This window comes from Epinephelus lanceolatus, chromosome 10, assembly GCF_041903045.1.
Source record: "Epinephelus lanceolatus isolate andai-2023 chromosome 10, ASM4190304v1, whole genome shotgun sequence".
NCBI lineage: Eukaryota > Metazoa > Chordata > Actinopteri > Perciformes > Serranidae > Epinephelus > Epinephelus lanceolatus.
In genome coordinates this window covers 27,037,824-27,060,678 of record NC_135743.1, presented here as the reverse complement: position 1 = coordinate 27,060,678, position 22,855 = coordinate 27,037,824, and the positions used below count along the sequence as shown (strand labels likewise).

The 22,855-nt window shown below is 39.4% G+C and overlaps 1 protein-coding gene across 1 annotated transcript in view; it reads right to left on the bottom strand.

The window, feature by feature from the left end:
* Positions 1 to 10,079: 10,079 nt before the first annotated feature.
* Positions 10,080 to 22,855, bottom strand: part of LOC117265260 (transmembrane protein 65-like) — a 58,029-nt gene continuing 45,253 nt past the window's right edge. Inside the window, exons 7-8 of the mRNA XM_033639650.2 lie at positions 11,412 to 11,517; positions 10,080 to 10,702 (exon numbers count right to left, since the gene is read on the bottom strand). Coding sequence (XP_033495541.1) covers positions 10,553 to 10,702; positions 11,412 to 11,517 — 256 coding nt within the window. The 3' untranslated portion in view covers positions 10,080 to 10,552. The remainder of the gene's footprint in view (positions 10,703 to 11,411; positions 11,518 to 22,855) is intronic.

Below are 22,855 nucleotides of genomic sequence, written 5' to 3'. Positions count from 1 at the left end.
ACTGAAACTGCCACGCTGCAGCAGCTCCCAATGCAACTTCATACCAGCCATGAGCAGAAAGCATATTGTTTCCACTGATATCACAATTTCTTTTCTTCACAAGCTTTTACTTTTGCACAATCTGAAGGTGGTGCTCATGATTAGATGTGAGCTGAGCACAGTGGAAGATACAGTCACATTTTTAAATTATTTATTTGTTATTAATAAGTTATTACCCATGAAAGGTTTGGGGGCATTGGGAGTTTTAAAAGTGGCACAGTGGTTTGGTTATTAATGGTGCTACCTGCTACAGGCTAGCATGTTAGCTTTTAGCTACATTTATGGGTTGAATATACAGAGGTATGCTAACAATGCTAACAAGTTGCAATGCTTTTTTTTTTCTTTGGTAGTTAAACAGTGCCTGGTGAAGAAAAATGAACTTGAAAATGTCAGACTGCCCCTTTAAAGGCAGTATATGGGCTGCCCAATGAAAACGCAATTTCTTCCTTTGGGTATAGCATGTTAACATCGTGTTTATCTGTTAAATCATGTTGGAGACACAATCTTAATGCATATTATGTCCTGCTTTAGATTTTAATCGGAACTTCTTTTTTGGGGGGGAATTGCCTGTTGTGGCTCAGTTTACATATTGACTCAACCCTCTGATTCTTAAAGAGACAGTTCACCCCCCAGAATACATATTTTCCCTCTTACTTGTCTTGCTCCTTATCAATTTAGATTATTTTGCTGTGACCTATAGTGAGTTGGAGATATTGGCCGTAGAGATGTCTGCCTTCTCTCAAATACAATGGAAGTAGATAGCACTCGGCTTGTGGTGCTCAAAGTGCCAAAAAAAAAGCATTTGATATGCTCAACAGCAATATGTAACGTTAATCCACAGACCTTGTTGTGAGCAGTTTCTTGTAGGAACTATTTTCTTTATACCGAACTACACCCATCAACCGTATCACTGCACAGAAGGAAGCGTGCCTCTACTGCTAGCTCACCTAGCACCACTGAGCTAGCCAACGTTACAGCTCAGCCAAGGAGGACGCCATTAATGTTGACATCTCACGCAGTCAAGAGTCCATGAGTAGATGCACGCTTCCTTCAACAACAAGGTCTGTGGATTATCTTGAGTAACTGTGTCCTGATTTCTAGAAAGAGACATTGCTGTCGAGTTTTTCAAATGCATGTTTTTGGCGTTTTGAGCACCACAAGCCGAGTGCCATGTAGTTCCATTATATTGGAGAGAAGGCAGACATCTCTACAGCTGATATCTCCAGGCAAAAAACAATCTATAGTGATAAACAGGTTAAGGGAAAATATGTAGTTTGGATTTTAGGGTGAACTGTCCCTTTAATACATAAAGAATAGAGTAGAGCATGTTTATACAAAAAATGAAACAAAATCAAAAACTAGAAGATTCATATCGGGACAGATATTAACGTCTATGTCACATCAAAATCAAGGCTCCTAGCTCTGCTGTGACACAGACCCAGCTCACAGACCAGTGTTGTCACGAGGGGCAGCACGCATTGACTTAACATTAATTATTCAATAAATACCGCAGGGGAATCATTCAAGATTTGAAGGGAAACAAGGGGGAGGAACTTGCAAATTAAACGATTATCAGTCTCCCCTGGCTAATTTGAACAAACCTCCTTCTGTTTAAATATTTTATATTTTGAGTCATTAAGGAGCAAAGATGTCAATGTTTAATTTTTGTTGATTATTTTAATGTTTAACTGCACATTAGTACCTCTCTTGAACGTAATGACTGCTCTGGGGACTTGCAGTTATTAACACCATGACCTAGAGAACACTCCCAGAGTACGGCTCTGCTATAACATACAATTGTTTTGTGAGACAAAGCCGTTGTTAACCGATGTGGAACTAGCTATAACCTTTAAATGTGTTGTTGCTCTCAATAATATGTTCATGGCACTGTGTAGTTTGCATGTTGGTAATATGTTTTTAGTGCAGGGACATGAGCGATGCGTGGCACATAAACAGTATGACTGTGTTCTCAGAATGAGCAGCTATTTGACTTAATACTGATAATAAAGATATTTTTTTGTATGTTTTTGCAGATGTATGCGTGATCAAATATACTGACTCAGTGTGTGTGTTGGTCCATTTTAGTATTGTTTGTATGGAGGAAGGAGTGAGTGGTATAAAAAGATTTGAATAGCAAATAAAGCTTCAGTGAAACAAACATAATTTTTGTATGTAATTCTTTAAGCAACAAGTAAAACCTCCAGTTCATATCTGCAGATGACGGTGAGTCGTATTTGTTTTGCAAGTGTTCACTCCTGACTCTCAGTTACAGCTTCATATCAAATGTTCTCTATGCGACGCCCGTCCCATGCTGTTTAATCTCTGATGATGCTCTCAAAGTTGCTGCCATTCAGTCCCTTGTGTCACCTGTGTGTTCCCCCCTCTGACACAGGTGTATGTGTGTGTGTGTGGGTGTGTGTGTGTGTGCTGTGTTTTGATCCAGCCTGTGCTCTCAGACAACTAATGGCAACCAGGGGGAAGAAGAAAAGGGGACAAAGATGACAACAAGCTACAACAAATATACACGTAAATCACTGCAATGCTGTAGTGTGTTCCACTTAAGATCCATAGAGAGAACATAACCTGTCGCAGTATGAGACTGATCCTGTCTGTGCAGCAAATAAAATCAAAAACACAATGTGGAGAAATACAGGTGGTTTATATGTCTTTCAGAAGAGTAACACAACCAACTCAGTTCACAGGTGGACTTACGGAGGGACTAAGTAGTTTTAATGTTTGACTTGTTTATTTTTTAATTTTTACATGTATATGTAGAGATCAAACATGGAAACCTTGTGACATATTCTATCTATCTATAGCAGGAACAGGCAGATAAAGTCGCCCACTCTCGATAGGGTGCCAGGTGGGCCGCCGACCATTTTCTTTCTTTTTTTCACAACAGTATCTTTGTTTATTGTGGGGGGGGATCATAAATTACAGGTTGAGGATCATGTTAGTGCTGTACAATACATTTCAGTTTAAATACATGTTATATTAATGTTCAAGTTTTGACAACAATTTACAAGAAGAAAAAGCTTATCCCTGTATACTTCCAACACGTGGGTTAAGTCAGTACTCTCTAGATAACACATGAAGGGACTCCAGATGTTGCACCAACCATTTTCTACAGCTTGTCAGGGGACGGTCCCTTGAAACTCCTGACAGGGGTCCCGGCCAATTCTTAATATATCAGTTATTAATATTTGTTCAATAACTGGCCCTTGGCCTTCCATCATTTTGCAGAAGTGTCCCCTGGGCAAAGCAGGTTAAATATACCATGTTATGCCATTTTGTTAAGATTGGATTCCTACTCTTAGTAAAATAAACAATATCACTTTCACTGCTTAATACAATAATAAAAGACATTCTTTCATCCATTGTTTGCAACCATAATAACCAAATTTGTGCTTGTGTTGTTGTTCCTTGTAATATGCTTCTACATTCAGTTTGTATTTACTACTTATCATCTCTGTGAAAGGTGTTTCTATATATCACTGCAGTCGCTGCTGTGAATTGTAATTATAGAGACAAATGGTGATAACATATGCATATTATCAAAATGCCTCACAGGCATTGTGTGTGTCTAGTATTAAAATGCAAGTTAATATTCATATTGGTTAAAATGAAAGACTACAGCCTACGCACAATATTCTCCCATATCTTAACATACATTTTATATCAAGTACCAGCAGATTGTCTCATATATTGTCTCATAGTATGTGTACTGTTATTGTGTGCTTTCAGTATTTTAAGAGACAATTGTCCAGTGGTATATACACATATGACTGATCTAATCTTTGTGACACCTTCAGTAAAAGTAAAATTCCATGATATCAAGATGCCTTAAACAGGAAGTGACACAGTATTAATCAGGTAGCGTGTTATGAATCCGTCATATAAATGTAGTTCAGTTTTCCAAAAAACAACCCCCACAGGTTACTTTGAACGTTTAACAAAGAACCAGCAGAATGACTGATGTGAATATCAAATAAGCTTAAATCTAGGAAGTTAATGAGCCCACAGCAAGATTGAGAGCCAGCATTTTAATCTGCCTCGAGCAAACTAATATCAGCAGCCAATATAAATGTTGTCTTGGTATAAAAATGCTAATTCAGTGAGACAGAACTCTGTGAAATTTGTGGGACATAAATTAAAACCTAATTCATGATACTGGAAGCTGCACAGAGCATCCCCATCCCCACAGGTGTTCTCACTTTATCTGCCTGATTAGACCTCCTCTCAGGACTCTGTGTGTGTGTGTGTGTGTGTGTGTGTGTGTGTGTGTGTGTGTGTGTGTGTGTGTGTGTGTGTCGAGTTTGGTGACTTCACCTGATTCACTGCATCTCTGACTAACTTCAGACTGAGCAAACCCAAATCTCCAGAGAGAGCTGGATATGAAACATTTTGCTTTCACCAGAAACAATCAGACATCAAATGTGTTCAATTAAAAACTAATACATCCAGTGTGCTAAATTAAAGACACACAGTGTTCAATACAGATGTGCAGAATCTCTCATCTGCCTCTTGTTGTTCAAGCATTTATTTGAGTTAAAGATCAGCTTTTATGACTCTGAATCAAACTTACACATAAACAAATTAACAAACAAATCCGTTTAAAAAGCTAATATTACATTTGCCATAAACTAAAATGCATTACATGATGGGAAAGTCCGCAGCAGGCCAGATGTTTCCTGCCAGGTGATACTGTTTAATCAAAGTAGATAAAATTAAATTAAAAAAAAAATCACACAGAAACAGACTCTTATTCTCTACTCCATATTTTTCTTTACATTATATTTATCCTACATAATAATCATTTTAATACCCCTCCTCTTCTTACATATGTACAGATGTTATACCTATACCTTATATAACAAAACAATGTAAAATGCATTAGCTCTGCCTGAAAATAATAACTTCTAAGCACCATGGATTATGTCACAAAATAAAGTTGTCCACATTGTCACACTAAAGATGACAGGCTGCAGAGACACTCGTGAAGACAACATGTTTTTGTCCATGTTATACAGATTTGATCTCATTTCTTTTAAGCTGATTTACCCTGATGGATAGAAGGAGAGATATTACTGTGTGTGTGCAGTGGAGAACAGACCAAATCTGTGTGAGTGTGTTGAAGTTTAGTAAATTTATAATGTGTAAGTTTTTAACTTGAATTAGAACTGAAAGAACTGTGCCACTTTCAGGCTTTGACACCAGCCCAGTTGGTAAACTCAAATCCCATCATGGCACATTTAACCTCCTGAAACCTGGAGCAACTCCACTTTTCATGTGCTGCTTTCAGACATCTTTCATGAGTATTTTTGTAAACCTGAGCTAATTGGTTTGATTTCTTTAAAAAAGGCAATCAGAAATTTGGCAGAAAATATCCTGCAAATTGCAAGGAATTATTAAAAGGTGTCAAGACATTAGCAGAGAGAGAGAGAGAGTAAAATAAAATAAAGTAAAACTTAAAAAAGCCCCCAAAAAATCAATGTTTATCTATAATTATTATAATTATAATTATATTATAATTTTTATTTTAGTCCCTTTTCAGGTATTTTCAGGTGTTTTACTTTTTTGTGCTAATTTTCACTTTTTTTGTGTAACTTGTAATCATGCTCATGTTTAGGCCATTTCTTATTAAGATGCGCTTTGCCTTCTTTCCATGGTTTTAAAGAAATCAATTAGCTCTGGTTTCAAAGGGTTAAAATCAAGGCTGTGTTTCTGACTTCTGGGAAAGTTGACGCTTTAGAGGATTTTAAGCACCAGCAGCTGTTCATTGCTCTATAAATGCTCCAGAACTGATAGTTGTTTAAGGAGTTATTTCGGATGATCAGAAAACACATGAAACAAATTGTGTTAAATAAGATGGGCAACGTGGTCTCCAAATGTGGGACAATGTTCTATAAACTGTAGGACAGTAGTGTTGACATACTGCAGACTGAAATGCCTCCTGATCTTCTGAAACCAAAGCAGGTCCATACAAACACTAAAAGGAAAAGAACTCCAAAACTTTTAACTGAATAAACACAAGCTACCAGCTTACAGTGCACAAATATATCTGCAGATATAAAATAAGGTCTTTAAGTATGCACTCACCACCTGGAACATACTGTTTGTCACACACTGAGGAGGAAGCCCATGAAAAATAAGTTGTTTTTCAGTCATCTTTGATTTAACATTCCATCTGTTTTTAAATATTAAATTTAACCTCTTCAAGATAATGTTTCAGCTCTGAGCTTCTGTGAATATTTTGTTTCCTCCAGGAAACCCAGGCTAAGTGATGCAGTGCAAAGTGAATCCTGGAAAAAGATAATGGCCCCAGTATTACAGTATTTTGACACCGTGACTGACTCTGCACAAGAGAATCTTAAAGCACTGCACTGGCAATTTAATGATCCAATGCAGGAAGGCAAATTGCTACTGTTGCTGGAAACTATTACTGCCATCACATTTTGCCCATGGAGCAGAGTTTTCTCATCAAATTCTGCACCTCAGGATCCGCACACCATCCAAATCTCCATGCTGCAATTGCAAGTTTACATCCCAGCAGAGGGCCCTGTTACCAATCTGTAAAGCCTCTGCAAGGCAATCCAAAACAGACACTCCCATGGTGAACTGTTCATAACTGGCTGTCAAAAAGGGAAACAGATTTCTTGTGCTTGTTTAGACAGCCATAAAATATATGTTTTTATCACAGCAGTTAATAGTCTGGTCTTTTGCATGTTAAGTTACTCAAGTTTTGTTTCCTTTTTTTATGATTCTTACACAGTAAACATGTACAATAGGTTTTTTTATTAGCAGTGCATGCAAGGTGGAAATCAGGCAATCAGATCAAAAATCCTAACTACATAAATATCTTCATTTCTTTTTTTCATTTTCATCACTGTTAAGGATTACTGTTACCCACATAATAAATAACTACTTTACAGGGTAAGTCTTCAGAGCATGTTCAGCAACTTTAGTTATGGACTGTAACATGGAGCGATCCTGTCGAAAATATACTAACAAAGGTGTTTTTGTGCTGACAAATATTTTCTATTCTTATACTCAACGTCATTTGGGATCAAGAGAATATACAGTGAGAACATACATGAATACAAGTCTGAATATCATAACAAAAATAAATACATTTTCTGGGAGGAGGTTCGATTCAGTGACACGTGGCTGCTTCCTTTCACTTCTAAACAGATTGGACGCCATACACAACAGTCTTCAGTTCTGCTGATGAGATGACCAACCCGTGCCGTGCAGGTGACAAAAACAGCTCTTCAAAAGATAAACTGTAAATCAGTGACAGATGAATTAAGACTTGGATTGATGGTAGTGTCTCATCGCCCAATACTAATCCTCTCTGCCTTCATGGCTGATGCTGCAGATTGCCTAATTTGCATTACAAAATAAGAGCAATGATTAAAAGCAATAATTAAAGTGATAAAGTGATCAATTACAGCCAGAGAAACTTTGTGGCTAGACATCAAGGGGCTTGAATACTAAACAGGAAAACACATGATGATCTATAACATAAATGTGTGGCAGCATGTCACCCAAACTTCACTGAGAGAAACCAGCAGCTTTGTCTGAACTTCAGCCAGCAGAGGGCAGCAGAGCAGAGACAATATAATATAACTACAGGGAAAGCTTGCAAAAAATACAGTTGTGCCTTTGTACTAAAAAGCAGTAACAGCATTTTCACAGAATGGAAACAGGTTCCCAACCATCTCATGCACTGTGAAGTCAAACTGAAACTATCCACTGGGCTGCAGCTGAGTATTTCCAGGCTGCCCTTGCATGGCTTTATCTTAGAAACTGGACTAGAGGGACCGTTTGCACAAAACACCTTCAATTTTCTCCTTAAGGCTTAATTTCTCCTTAGCTGAGGGACTCACTTAAGCATGTTGCACAGAATCCCTTAATAGGTTTCCTCAGTTAAGGAAAACAAGGCATTTACTACACTGAAAGCGATTTTACAACAGTAAAAGTTTGCATTAAGTGTTTATTTGCCTGCACTCATGCTTGTGATACCTGTTATTGCTTCACAAAGTTGGCCTATAGATAGTTCGAAAAACGTCAGAAGAAAAGTCAAGAAAACCAAATTGGTCAGTGGAGGAAAAGCTTGTACTTCTGGAAGAATATATCAAAAGGGATGAGCTGGTATGCCATGATCTGTATCTGTATCTGTTCAACCAAATAAATTATCTGCATCTGTATCTGTACTCAGAACAGGTGGAGTTTATACTGAGTGAGTGGGACTTAAATTGGAAATGGGTGGGACCTACCCAGAAGTTTTCATCTTATGTCTGAAACTGGTTTGGGTTGATCAGAAGTTGCTATATTTATTATTTATCATAAAAATATATTATTACAGAACAATCTCAGGATTGAACTTCAGATTATTTCTGATCACAAGACTAAGAGAGAGTAGGAGAACACAGTTTCCCAAATGAGGATTTTCATTCATCACGAGCACTGACATTAACACATTTTACTCAGTAGATACTCTTGAAAAGAATTAGCACTATCTGTATGGAAAACTTGTTTCGTCCAAGTATTCGGCTCAACTCTAATAGACAGCACATACTAAAAATTAAATCTAATCCCCAAATAACAGATAACAACAATTGTGGGGTAGGACATTGCATTAAACATTAATTCAATCGAATCTATAATGTAAAAGGTAAAGCTTATCCATTGGGCCGAACACTCTTTTCAGGGTGCCTTTATTTCTTTCATTTATTGCCATAAACTCGGCCATGTTGCAGTTAACATAAAGTCAGAGGTACCTCAAGTTGTTTTTTAACTTAACTTGGGTTGCAAAGGTCTTCTGTGCAACGGTTTAGGGATCCCTTAAGTATAAGGCCAAGACAAGTAGAAAACCTTAAATGCTACACTCATACAGAAGTAATCCCTCTCAATTATCACTTACATCCCACTACAAGTGTGTGGTGTATTTATCTGCAGAGATTCTGCTCTGTGCCTGTATTTTCTTATTTCCTGTGTTTGGGACATTTATGGGTGTGTACCCCCACAGCAGGTGAGCTCAGGGCTGTATAAAAAGGTAGTAACCAGGTGCCAGATCATGAGCAGCAGGCATTGAAGAGACACCGCGCCAGAGAAATACAAATATAGAGGCAAAACGCCAAACGAGAGGGAATCTGAGGCTGGCTTTTAATTTTGCTGGCAAGCACGTGCACAAACAGTAACTGAGAATCCTGCACAGCATACATCTAAGGAGATTTTATTTTAATGGAGCCTTAATTCGGACTTTAAAGGAAAATCTTAACTTAAGGTATTTTGTGCAACCGGCCCCTGATCCTAGCTCACCATGCATGGTAGAGGAGTGTTGTAGTTCAGCTGCAGGTTGGTAAAGCAGATAAATCATGTGGTATTTGAGCCAGAGGGTCAGTGCAAATGGGACAGAGGTCTCAGGTGGTTCAGTGTTGGCATTTCTTATCTTTCTGCCACAGCTACTCTCTATCCTGTCCTCCCTCTGCCACTCTGTATTTCTCCCCTTCCTGCACAACTCCACAGAGGAAAGTAACAAACTGCTTTTTAAAAGGTTAGATTTCACTGAACTGCAACTTGTTTGTTACATTCAGTGTACATGGGAGACATTTGGTGCATGTTACTGCTTCATGTGATCATGAAAAAGGTCATTACCAACAAAAAAAACATAAAAATCTTAAGAAGTAAAGAAGCAGGTGTAACATTTAACCGCCTGCATTCTTGGTAAAAGCAGCTCACTGGTTGTCATGGAGTGTGAATGACTTTAAGACATCATCAAAAGGCAGACATGCTTGTAAAACTAAAGATACTTGATATGGAAGGGCGCATCTTTATATGCAAAGGTTACCCTCATTCCTTGGCTCGTCATCGCCCCTCAAAAAACTGATTAGGAATTACTTTAACACTGCTCAAACGAAACATTGACATGCCTCTTTGTTCAGTCTTTCTCTATGAGGAGTTCTTACAACGAACAAGAAACCTTTGAAATCAAAATGTCATGTACGATATTTTTTTCTGAATGATCTCCGAAAGTATTTTTTTCTTGCATTGGTAACAAACTTAGTGATATTTTCAGGAGCCCTCAAATCTTCAACCACCCTTACCTAACCATCTAGAGTCAGAGGTTTATATATTCAACAGAGAAAGAGGCCACTTCAGTGTGGTTTAGATAAATGAGTTTCAGCCCGTGTCGGTCAGTCAAGACAAGTTGAGGTTACGGTGCGATAAGTTGGAGTAGCAGCAGTCCAATGAATCGACCATTTCTTGTCTCTTCAAGAGATGGTCCGGTCCCTGTGCTTAGGTTCAAAGTCAACAATCAAATAATATCTAAAATCCTCTTCAGAATACCTTTGATAGTTTGACTGGGGCCTTGCAAAGTAAAGTAGCCGGGGATTAGACTGTAACAGGTTGAATGACATTTTCCATACACTCCAGTCCGCCAGACAGTCCCAGTTATAAGTATTCTAATGGATTCCAAATAGTATTTGTTTCAGGCGAGATGAAAGTTTCAGTTTTTGCCACTCTCTTTTGAAGCGGGCGGGGGTTGCGTCTTCTCCTCCGCTTCCGTCTGGCCCTCTTTCTTGTCGTCGTCGTCCTTGAAGAACATGAGAGGAAACATGCCCAGGATGCAGCCGATGCCAACACCGATGGCTTTACCCTGCACGGAGGGAAATAAAGTAAGAATAGTAGTGACAGGATACATTTTCAGAAAATGGGTTTTAAATAATCCACACACAAAGTTCAGCTTTACAGATCTGTCGTTTGCAGTACATAAGCCTCTTACATTTGACTTACAAGCAAATGTTTTACCCAAACTGTCCTTTTGTTGTTGTATTATTTTGTTATGACTGAGTTTGGGCTAAATTCAGATATATATTCTATATACATGCTTGCAAAAAAACACCACAGGTACTGCCGCACATGCCAGGACGATTTCCTTGACCTTTCACAATCGGCAAAGAGCCTTTCAGTGCTAGTTTAATCACTCGACCTAATTACAGCTAATTACATTTCACACTCCAGCAGTCACAGTGTATTAAGAATCATTCAGGTCTAATTTCCTCGCCCGGTTAAAGAGTGATTGAAGGGGCACATCACAGAGACTTGTGTTTCTATTGTCGCCGTACAAACCCCTGACCAGTGTTTACGATGCATTACACAACGAATCCCCCGAATGCTCTTTGAAGCAAGTTCATTATTATCCACTCTGAGTTTATGTTGAGTGTTTATTAGTCTGATGGGCTTTTGTCTGTCTTTCACACTCGCACATTAAAAATCCAGACGAGCATTTAGTTACTGTTGTACTATAGGAGTGACAGAGGCGCAGAGCAAAGTTGTGGGTTGTAGTGAAGTGTGTTGATACCAACCGAGTGAGAGCTGACTCTGGTCTGCCACATGTCAGCCTGTTTTGGGCTCAAGTCAGGAATCTGCATTCCCAGCCGATACGCCAAGGCCTCCACATAACCTGCCAGCCTGAAGAGAGGAAGAGACAAGACAGAGGAAAGTAGAATCAAACTTAGCTGCAATCAGTGACCCAGAAACGAGACAGTTCACCCCAAAATCCAAAGTACATATTTTTCCTCTTACCTGTAGCGCTATATCAGTCTAGATTGTTTTGGTGTGAGTTGCCGAGTGTCGGAGATATCGGCTGTAGAAATGTCTGCCTTCTCACCAATATAATGGAACTAGATGGCACTTGACTTGTGGTGCTCAAACTGCCAAAAAAATAGTCAGCAGCAATGTCTCCTTCCAGAAATCATGACCTAGTTACTCAAGACAATCCTCAGACCTTGTTGGGAGCAGTTTCATGTAGGAACTATTTCTTTCTGCTGAACTACACCTGTCAACTGTTTCACCATGCAGAAGGAAGCTCACCTAGCACTGACAATGTGAGTTTTTTAAGTGTATCTTTCTGGCACTTTGAGCACCACAAGCTGAGTGCCATCTAGTTCCTTTATTTCAACAGAGGGTAGACATCTCTACGGCCGATATCTCCAACACTCGACAACTCACACTGAAGTAATTTACACTGATAAATAGCACTATTTTTTTTATTTTTGGTTGACCTGTACATTTAAGCTGCTTTGAGAAACAGTCAATGAATTATTCTTCTATTTTGTCAAGGCAGTAATTTTGACATTTAACAGGATGAAAAGCCTGTTCGAGCAGAGCAGAGAGACATGGTTGGCATAAAGGTCAGTAATGGAGACATGAATCAGTTATAGACTCAATATGTGAGTAAATGTGAACAGGCCTGTTCATTCATTCACGTTGCCTAGCCGCTTATCCTCCTTGGGGCTGGGGTTTGGGGGCTGGAGCCTATCCCAGCTGACATTGGGTGAGAGGTGGGGTACACCCTGGACAGGTCACCAGACTATCACAGGGCTGACACATGGAGACAGACAATCATTCACACTCACATTGACACCTATGGAAAATTAAGAGTCACCAATTAACCTGCATGTCTTTGGCCTGTGGGAGGAAACCAGAGTACCCCGGGAGAATCCATACTGACACACAGAGTGGTGACGCCTGGCAACAGTGCTAACAACTGATCCACCGTGCCGCCGTGTTCAGGCATGTGCAGAATGCAAAAGATAAATATTGTACACACAGTGTTGACTCTAAGCTTCACACTTTGTGACTACAATGACTTATAGGAATGAAATGTATCACTAAAACAGCTGTGTTACATGTACTCACAGGCATATCTGTTCAGGCTGTAATTTGTATATAGATTAAATGTACAAGCGCTTGTTCATGTTTGTTTTGTTCCAGATGCTTTTCCTACTTTACATGTTCTGATCCATTAAACCACCTTCAGAACATAAAGTAGCACAGCAAAGTAATGACTAACGTAATTGATAATGTTGTAAAACAAAGGAAATCAGCAGATGAATGTTCCAGTTGGTGATTTGTTGAATCTATGTGTCATAAAAGCAGCAGGATGTCAAATATTAGCTCTACTAACAGAAAGAGACAGACTCCAGGGTGTATGGATGAAATCATTTCCAGCGTTTTTCAACGCTTCACACAGATGATTTAACAAAGACAGATTGCAGCATGCAAAGTATTGTGTTCACTGTGTAACAGAGATGTATCATTAAAAAACTAATCAATCATACAAAACTCTTTTATTTTAATTCTAAAGTTGTAAGTTGTGTGTAGATGTTTAGATGATGTGTTTTTCTGTCCCTTAAACAGTAGATATATAACTATTAAATAAAACTAGTAAAATGCAGATAAATTGGTTGTTTTGATTCTTTATACATAGATTTTAGTTTGGAAGGAAACGTTGCTAAAGCTAAGCATCGGCCTGATATCATGTGCAGTGTGCAGGTTCATCAGTGTATCGACCGACGACCAGAGATGGGTGACTGTCTGCCAGTGCACTGATCCAAAAGTGACCAACAGAAAGTTTATAGATTACTGGCCAATATTTCCCTCAGTGGGGATAAAGGTCACATGTTTTATGTCAACATGAATAACAACAGAGAGAAATGATTATAAAGTTGCTGTTAGCCATTATTGTGGTCAAATATGCCAACAACCGAATTTAAATCTAATGATATCTGTGAGGAAACTGGGACTTTGTTGCAACCATGTAGCAAGACTAAAAATGTGTCACATTCAATAATATATTTTTAAAAATATTGCCATGAAAGATGTCCAAACACTTGAGTCAAGCTTCCAAACTGTATACTAGACAAATGTTGCCTCTGGCTGGTAAATATAGGTTGGACCACTCTCACATTTCATTTAAAGATTATCAGTTTTTGCTGTCACAGAGAAGATTTAGAGTCCCACAGACTCGAGTGAACAGGTTGAGAAATGTTTTTGTTGCTCAGTCTGTCAGCTTCAGTGTACCTGAGGTCAAACATTGAATGTAATAGGGAATGATTCATGTGTTGCCCAGCATCCACTTTTTTATAATGTTTGATGTGATAGGTAAGACAAAGTTTTGAATTTTTATGACAATAGAGTGAAATCAAATCAAGTCCAATATAACCTCTCAACTGCAGCTGATAAAACAGCCCTCTCATTTAGGGTAGACTGCACCATCGACTATAAGAAGCTAGTGGAGCTCTTGTTTGTCTCTGGGTTTAGGTGCATAAGGTGATCTATAAAAAAAAGAGGTTTATCAGGCCTAGTTCTGCCACACACATCTGACACTGACCCATTTTGCCCAGAGTCCCTATAACCAGCCAGTATCTCTATACTGGAATACTGTGACTATAGGCCACTGTAATAAATTTAAAGTGACAGAGACCATTTTACAGGCCTTCATCTCATTACACCTGAATCACTGCAACAGCCTCTTTTCATGCTTGAACCAAAAAATCTATCGATCGACTTCAGACGGTCAGCTGCCAGGCTTTCAACCAGAATCAAGAGACGTGATTACATCACTCCAGTTTCAGCCTCACCGGCTTCCAGTATGTTTTGTCTTAGTTCTGCTGTGAAACTGTGCCTCCTTAGGGTAAGGAGATACCCATACAACAATGCATCTGGGCTGGACAGCCACAAAGAGGTCCACAGGCTAAGATCAATGCAAAAATAGTCAATTTATTTTGGACATACATGCACAAAAAGAAGGGTGTCCCTACCTCAAAGTGCAAAAAATAATAAAAAGTAATATAAACGCAGCAGCAAACATTTCAGTCCTTGACTATCATCAGTGCTACTGACATGAGTGCTTCACAGAACAGATATAGACACAGATTCCTACCTGGTAGTAGGAAATCTGGGACAGATTCCAACTACCAGGTAGGAACACCCTTCTTTTTGTGCACGGGTGGTTTTATTTGATTTTACTGATTGCTGTCTTCATGGCTTCTCTCCCTGCTATATCTCTGACCTCTTAGCACCGTACATGCTGGTAGAAACCTTGAGATCCTCGGGCAGAGGACTTTTGTCTCTTTGATTACACACAACCCTTTTTAAGAATATGCATCATGTTGGCATAATATCATCTGCAATATTAAGGGGTTAAAACTAGATTTTGACATAGGGCCCATTAACAAGACATGACTCAAGCTTTAAATTGTGCTTTAGGGGGTATCTAAAGGTGTGGGGCCTGCAGCACTTTGCTTGGTTAGTAATCCAGCTTTGCTAATATACACATTGAACTAACTACAATCACAAACGCAATGACAGTGACGACCACACTAATAACTGCCACTGAAAGCGTCTGGAGAGGAGCTGTACTTTATTGTAGTGTGTGGTCAGAGCAAAAAATAGTGCAGGTCAAGCAGCTCCAGTGTGAGAGAAGAATTTCGAGTCAATATTTGACCCAGGTCTGGCTCAGTCACTGGCACTAATGGATCCTCAGTTCACTGCACACACAAATAAGCTGCTGCTGGAGCTGCCGAGTCAGGGGAGTGATAAGCAGCAAGTAGAATATTTGAGAGAAAGATAACGGGACAGGGTGAGGATGCCGATGTGTGTATGTGTGTGTGCCTGATGAAAATCGCCTTTCATGTCAGTAAGGCAGAAATAGAAACTTTTTCGGGGAGATTTTGGATGTCAGAGCTCAGCCTCTACTTTCAGAGAAACTTTCTATTCTGCTTGCAAAATGTCAAATCAAATTGAGACAAATGAGACATGATATGATGTGCTACGCTGGTTACATTGTTTTCTTTTCTATGAAATTTAAACTCGTCACCAATCCAAATATTGCCTCTCATATATTCACACAAAACTAATTTTCCTCTGGTGCATGCCTCGCTGGTGCTACTTTGAGTGAAATCCAGCCCGAATATTTCACATATTTGCAACAGCAGAAGGCGAAAGAAATCAAGGCTGCATCAGAAAATGAAATACCTGTGGTATTCAAAACACTAAAATGACGAAATTTACTGAAAGCACAGCCAGCTGAGGCCTTGGACCAATTATGAGCATGTGAGAATCAGACATGAGGCTGGAACTCAAGCTGGCTGTCCAGAGGCTTAAAAACGCTCCTGGAAAAACAACTGAATATATTATCATTATCAAAGCATTCCCTCAAGTGTGGGCAATAACTTTGTTCTGTTGCATTGGACTGAAATAGTTTAAAGGACACAGGAGCTCTCATATTGTTAGTGGTAACAGGTGCAGAGAGCAGTGGTGCGAAATAAGTGAGAAAAATAACAAAAATGTTACAACTATAAATGAGAGATGATTGTACATATGGTGTGTTTCCAAATGTGTCATAGAAATCATCCTTAGACAGGATAACCTAAGATTATGCCACAATTTAAACAAGCATCCGCCCTACTGATGCATCCTTCAGCTAAACACTGACTCCCTTCTGGTATATAACAGATACTGGGCTTTAAACCTCTGTAGAGGAAGGCAAACTAGACTTTCCCTAAGGGGATCAATGAAGAATCACCCTCTGGTAATCCTGACAGTTTTATAAGGACAAAAAAAGATACATTAACCACAAATCATCCATTTGTTAATTGCCTTTATCAGCTTTTTGCAATAAAGGTCAAGGATTATGCTCTAACTGGGTGTAATGCAGAAATACAAACAAGACATCATGTGTCATAGTCAAGGAGGAGGAAACTGGGACCCCATTTTTTATCTCCAACAGCCCACTAATGTAATGTCTCTAAGTTTTTCCCGTCCTATTTTTTCTAACTTGGCCGAATGCAATAATGTTTCACTGGCTGCCTTGTCTGCCCCAGAAAGCTACTAATGCATTATGTCCATAAGGAGCACAAACAGCAGCTGAGACTGCGCCGTGCAGGAGGAGCATCTGTAACAACCGGCTCATCGGGCAGAATGACTCATGAGCTGTATTACAGACTTCAACGAAGTGGCTGGTTTCCTACATCTGTCAAAACACACACACAAAAACGCAAGGAGGAAAATCTTACGAATTCACCCGAGCATGAACCCCTGCGCGTGAAAAATAGACACACACATATGTGGATATAGAGCCGCACAGATTGCTCACCACACACACACACACACACGCACGCACGGGGAGTTGTATACTGTACAAGAGCAGGGAGTCGGAGCAGCAGAGCTCAGTCACTGTCTCTTGGTTGAGGAAAACAGACGTTGAGTGGGAGGATTTACAAACAATCATTGCAACATAATCACTACAATATTGACCAAAGAGCCTCCAGGGGAACATGCTGTAGTGAGTGCTACATCTATCTGTGCTCTTCCAGGACATGACTGAGAAAATCTCACTTTGGCAGAGAAGCCGGTGCCTTCGACTTTCACTGTGAGGAATCAGCTGGCTAATGCGTACATAAAGGGGGCGTGAGCCTGTCTTACATCCTCAACACTGCAATTCCTGTCTCTCTCCATTAACTCTTATTACAGAGGTGGAAATTACATGAAATTATCTATAAGCTATTTAAAAATACTCATGTTTGATATTATTTCACAGTATTATTTATTCATAATACCTAATTTAATGTTAAACATATTTTTGTTTCGTAGCATAGCACTTCTCTAACACTGCAGAATTCTGTCTAACTAATAACAAACTTCGGCTATGTTCACACTGCATGGCTTGCTATAGACTGGGATCATGAAAATGTGTAGGGTAAATGTGTCTGGTTACCATGGAGATGACTGAAACCTTTCGCAGCAGCATAAATTGACAATGTCCCCCTGCTCTTTAATTTATGTTGTGCAGAACTTTCAAAAAAGTGTCAAGCAACCAATCACAAATCAGCTTTTAGTGCTCAATTTTGTTTTATTTTGTTTTTTTGCTCAGATGTGATGTTTTTTTTTACTACTGATCACATTATTTGATTAACTGTGGCCAATATTAGATTCCAGTGTTAACTGGTTACGGTCCTGAACTGACCCACATGTGCAAAAGAACAATAATAAAGACATTACAAGCAGCACACTGTCGTATGGAAGTAAACATGGAGGCCACTAAAATCAAGTTGGTGTGCAGTGGAAGCCAACTCATAAGCACATGATAAACAAGGAGGAGGATGAAAACAAAAGCGAGACAATGTTTTTAATTATGGCTTCTGTGGAGCAATGGCTGCTACCTCAGTATGGAGATGTGTGTGGATTAGGAGTCAGAGCCAGGAGTGGTGGGATTGTGATATAAAGGGCTTCAATGAAACAGATTTTATCTAAAATGTTAAGATGTCTTGGGCTACTTTTAACTGTATCTGTAGGCGCCTCTTCATCTGTGAGTGATGTAAAAGTCACATGATTTCCGATATGACTGTTCAGACTGAGGTCGTATTGCTAAGAAATCAGACCTGTATCTGATTCAGGAGCATGTACGAAAGATGGACAAATCAGAATAAGATTTGATGTGATTAGTGCTGTTTATGCTGTTTTCAAACCAAACAAACAAACAAACAAACTAGATGGTGTAGCTGACACGCAAGTCACCAGAAATCTAAGAGCTGTGATCCAAAGGTACAACACTGGTAGATGTGCTAGGATGTTTCTGTGTCACGATTATTCCCACTTTTTACTTAATGAAACGAAAATGAAGGCTCTTCTCTGACTAACAAACAGTATATTTCTATCAGTCTTTCAAGCAAACGTAAACTTAAGGGAGGTGACGTTCCCACTACACCCATTAGCAGCAATTCAATCGATTTCTAGAGCTTTTAATTTGGGCAGGCGAAAACAATTCTGACTAAACATCACTACACTCAGACTGCCTGAAAATGGAGAGCTTGATCCTTTTCCAAGTGAACTGCAGTACGGTTTGTTGGAAGTAAGAATGTAATCCGAGCCAACTGCAGAAAACAACCTAGAAAATATGCAAATGTATGGGTACATGGATAGAGTCATAATTCAGGTTCTTTTTTTTTTCACATTTGCCACTAGCAAAGACACTGAATAGGGCGGGAGAAGCAAAAAGTAGAAGAGCTGCAATGCCTGGTCCATTAATTGACATGTCAATTAAGAGAAAACATTCAAACAAATCAGCAACAATTTCAATCATTTATTATTTGTTCAAGTTATTTTTCAAGCAAAAAGGCAAAAAAATTAACTGGAATCCTTACCAGTATTACAATAGTGCTGCTATTATGATAGCAAATTGAAAATCTTTGTGTTTCGGACTGTTATTCAGACAGTAATAAGCAGTTGCAGCCTAGAGCGTAGGTTTCATTTCAACACATATGAGACGGGGGGTTTAGGGGCCTCCGCCAGAAAATCTCCTGCATTCTGGTGATTTTGTATGCACCAACCTTTGACTTTTCTGCATCGATTAATGGTATAAATGGCTTTAATTTTGTCCAGAAAAAGTAATCTGCACCTGTTTTTACTGGGGCTGCATATTGAGGGGGAGTTGTCCTTATATGTCCCCTCCAAAATCTGCACCTATGGCTGCAGCACTAGTTCACTGCACTAGTCATTCATACACAAAAAAACTTGTTTAGACTCAGCCATGAAATGTCTCCAACATGAAGGAGTAAAAGTCTGTTCAAAAGCTAATCACTATGTGGTTATCTGCCAATTGGGAAGTGTGGATCTGAGCAAAATAAATACCAAAACAGCAACAATTTTGCAGTAAAGGGGCATCTGGGGTCGCCTCATCTGCCAGCTCCTGACATAAATACCCACAGTAAGTCTGCTGTGCCTCCCCCTTAGCTCTCACCTGCCACTAAAGTGCCACTGACTCCCAGAGTAATCTAAAGCACAGGCTTTAAGTGAGTGTGCTTTTAAGCCTTCCCCCTTTGAAATGAACACAAGCTGTAATGCAAATGTTGCAGTGAAGGACACCTGCAGGAGCTCCTCCGAGGCTCTGCGTCGCAGACACACAGCCTTCGCGCTCACTGGTGTAAATCCATCAAACTAATAAAAAAGACTCTCTCGTCTGGTCTAATCGAGTCTCACCTTGAGAAACTGGCCACAAGGGCTCTACTTTCAATTACGATTGAGTGGCGAACACAGTCGCTCACACGGAGGCGCAACTGTGTGTGTCTCCGCTGAGAGCGTTTACAAAGGCCAGAACAACTTAGCTAATCCATCACGTTAAACAAAGGAAACAGCACAGTTGTCTTCTGTTTATTACCGTGTCTGTTTTGCTGACTCTCTGTGTATTTAATTGAGAGAGAGCTATAAACTGTTCCTAATCACTGAGATATAACCAGTAGGCTGGGGACACATCGGAAGCCTCTTCTATTACTTTTATGGCTGGTTAAGCCTGTGAAGCAAGTTAGGAAGCTGATTAACGTCCCTGTGGCCACAAGGAAGCCCTGAAGTGGATACTAATCATAAATCAGTTGACTGAACCTAATAATGTGTTGTAATCATCTGAAAGAATCCAGGACACATCGATGCTGATTGCTGGCTGAGGAAAATAATCCACTTATCATGGGTCATTATGCTTTCATTGATCATAACTGATTACACGCTGCACACAAAAGTGGCAGCTGATCAGACCAGGCAGTCATCACTCTGATGCAGTTTTACTTCCATCATTTCGGAGGAAGGGAGACAAAAATAAAGTTGTTTTGTTTTCTGTCAGTGGAAGCAAAATACAAATGAGGACAGCTGGAGGAGGAAAAGAGACATCAAAACACCTACACTCTGGCATGTGAGGCAGTTTTAGTGAGGTTGAATGTTTTAATATGAAATTTGGGTTTTGCAAATCTGCAGTGAGATAGTCAGTCCATATTAAAACAGAGTATAATGCTGGTTATCAGAGCCAGATATATCCTATATGAACAGTGCATAGTCATAGCGAAAAAAATTGCACTTCCTTCTACGCCACACAAACCTGAATTTACATCAGTAGGTTGACAAAAAGTGCCTAATAAAACTATAATAGACTTGGACTGAATACAGACGATGAATAAATAATGTTGCAAAACATCTAGTGCAACAAAATCCAGTGTAATTCTAATATGAATAAAGGGGAACACCACACATCAAGAATTCCAGTACATGATTTCCATGGCCTGGGAAATGTCAATCAATATTTGTGAACATGAGCGACTCTCTCTCAAAGCCAGAAACCACAGAAGTCTCAAACTTGTGATGTCATAGGGTATAAAGTCTGGAGCTGCTCCATAGACACTGAATGGGAGAAATGTTTGTTTTCTTTTTGTACCTAAATGAGCTTCATTCCACTTTAGTGTTCTCAGTTCTGAAACAGAAAATGTTCCCATATACTTCGAACATTCCCCTCGGTGCTCTCAGTGTCATCTATACCATATTTCCCAATTCACTGTCAATGGAGCAGTTTCAGACTTTATTACCTATGACAGGGGTCAGCAACCTGCTGCTCCCAACCACATGCGGCTCTTCAGCCCCTCTCCTCTGGCTCCCTGTAGCTGTGACAGAAAATTATATGGAAATTAATAACCGTAATTTTTTAATTACATTTTTACATTTTAAGTTTCATTTATTGTTGTAGGCCTAAAGTGATTATTACATTCTTCAAATGTAAAAAAGCGTAGCTTGTACACCGTTTTAAACATGTTTCCAGGGCGTCGGTGGCTTAGTGGATAGAGCAGGCACCCCATATATAAGGCTGTTGCCGCAGCAGCCCAGGTTCAAATCCAGCCTGTGGCTCTTTGCTGCATGTCATCCCCTCTCTCTCCCCCTTTCAGTCTTAGTTGTCCTGTCCATTAAAAGGCAAAATGCCCCCAAAAAATATCTCTAAAAAAACAACATGTTTTCACATTTGTGCCCCTTCTCCTCTAAAAACATCACTAGTGATGGCCACAGTAGGCTTGAGTCTTCCTTGCTAGGCTCGCTGTGGATTCCATATCTAAAAAGGGAAAAGTCTCAAGGGAATCTAGAGAATTTAATAGTGCGTAAACAAATTTGTTTGCTTTCAACGGCAATGTTGCAAAGTCAAAGTACCAAATGATCACAAATAGTCCACTGCAGAATAGCCACGTTGGGCAAAAACATACTAGCAAATGCTCATTTAGATCTGTCGCTAATGTTTATAGGCTATATCCGACTTAAAAGCCCATGTTACCTTTATTATAGGGCTCAAATATGTTTTGCAGCTCTAGACAGATTTTTTTTTTTTTTTTGGTCTTTTTTTGGCCAAAAATGGCTATTTTGATGGTAAAGGCTGCAGACCCCTGACCTAAGACAGAGTTTTAGCACTCTAGCTTTGGATCTGAGAGAGAGTTGTTCATGATTACTAATGTTTTTGGGCAGTCTTAGACTATAGGAACGACATGTATGAATTTCGTAATTGAGCGTAGTCTCCCTTTAAGTAAATGGGGAACGTAGTGCACACAAAATGTCGTTTAATGTATTCATTTTTAAAGAGTCAAATTACTTTGTTGAACTGTTACTCATGATAGCTATCAATGAATCAAACTGAAGTGAGTGTCTAATATTCCCACATCTCATAATAACTAGATTAAAGTCAAGATCTAGTTCTTCAGTACAGTCTGCAGTAGTTTTATTCTCTATGGCTGTAACCTTACATGATTCACAGCAATGACAAAGCTGTCAGCAAAGTCATGCCGCATACTTCCGTCCTCATTGAGGCGTACCGTATTCAGACTGTCTTGATTAAATCAAACCCCATTGATAAATTTAAATTATTACACTTTCCTTATTCATAGTCATATCTCCCTTTGGTGCTCTGCACAGTCGTCTCTCCTCTGGGACACAAACCTCTGGTGAGCGTATTTCTCTTCCTCCCTTGCTGCCTGTGCTTATCTTCCTGTGGGCTAAATTCAGTAATTACCGTTTAATATTGAGCAATTTAATGACCTAGCCTTCACCAGAGGGGGTGGAGTGGGATGGAAAACCTTAAAGGGACTCTCTATGATAATTTGTGTATACCAGGGTAAAAAAAAACACTGTTTCTGTAATAATGTGTGTAATGGGAGGTGCACTAGGATGT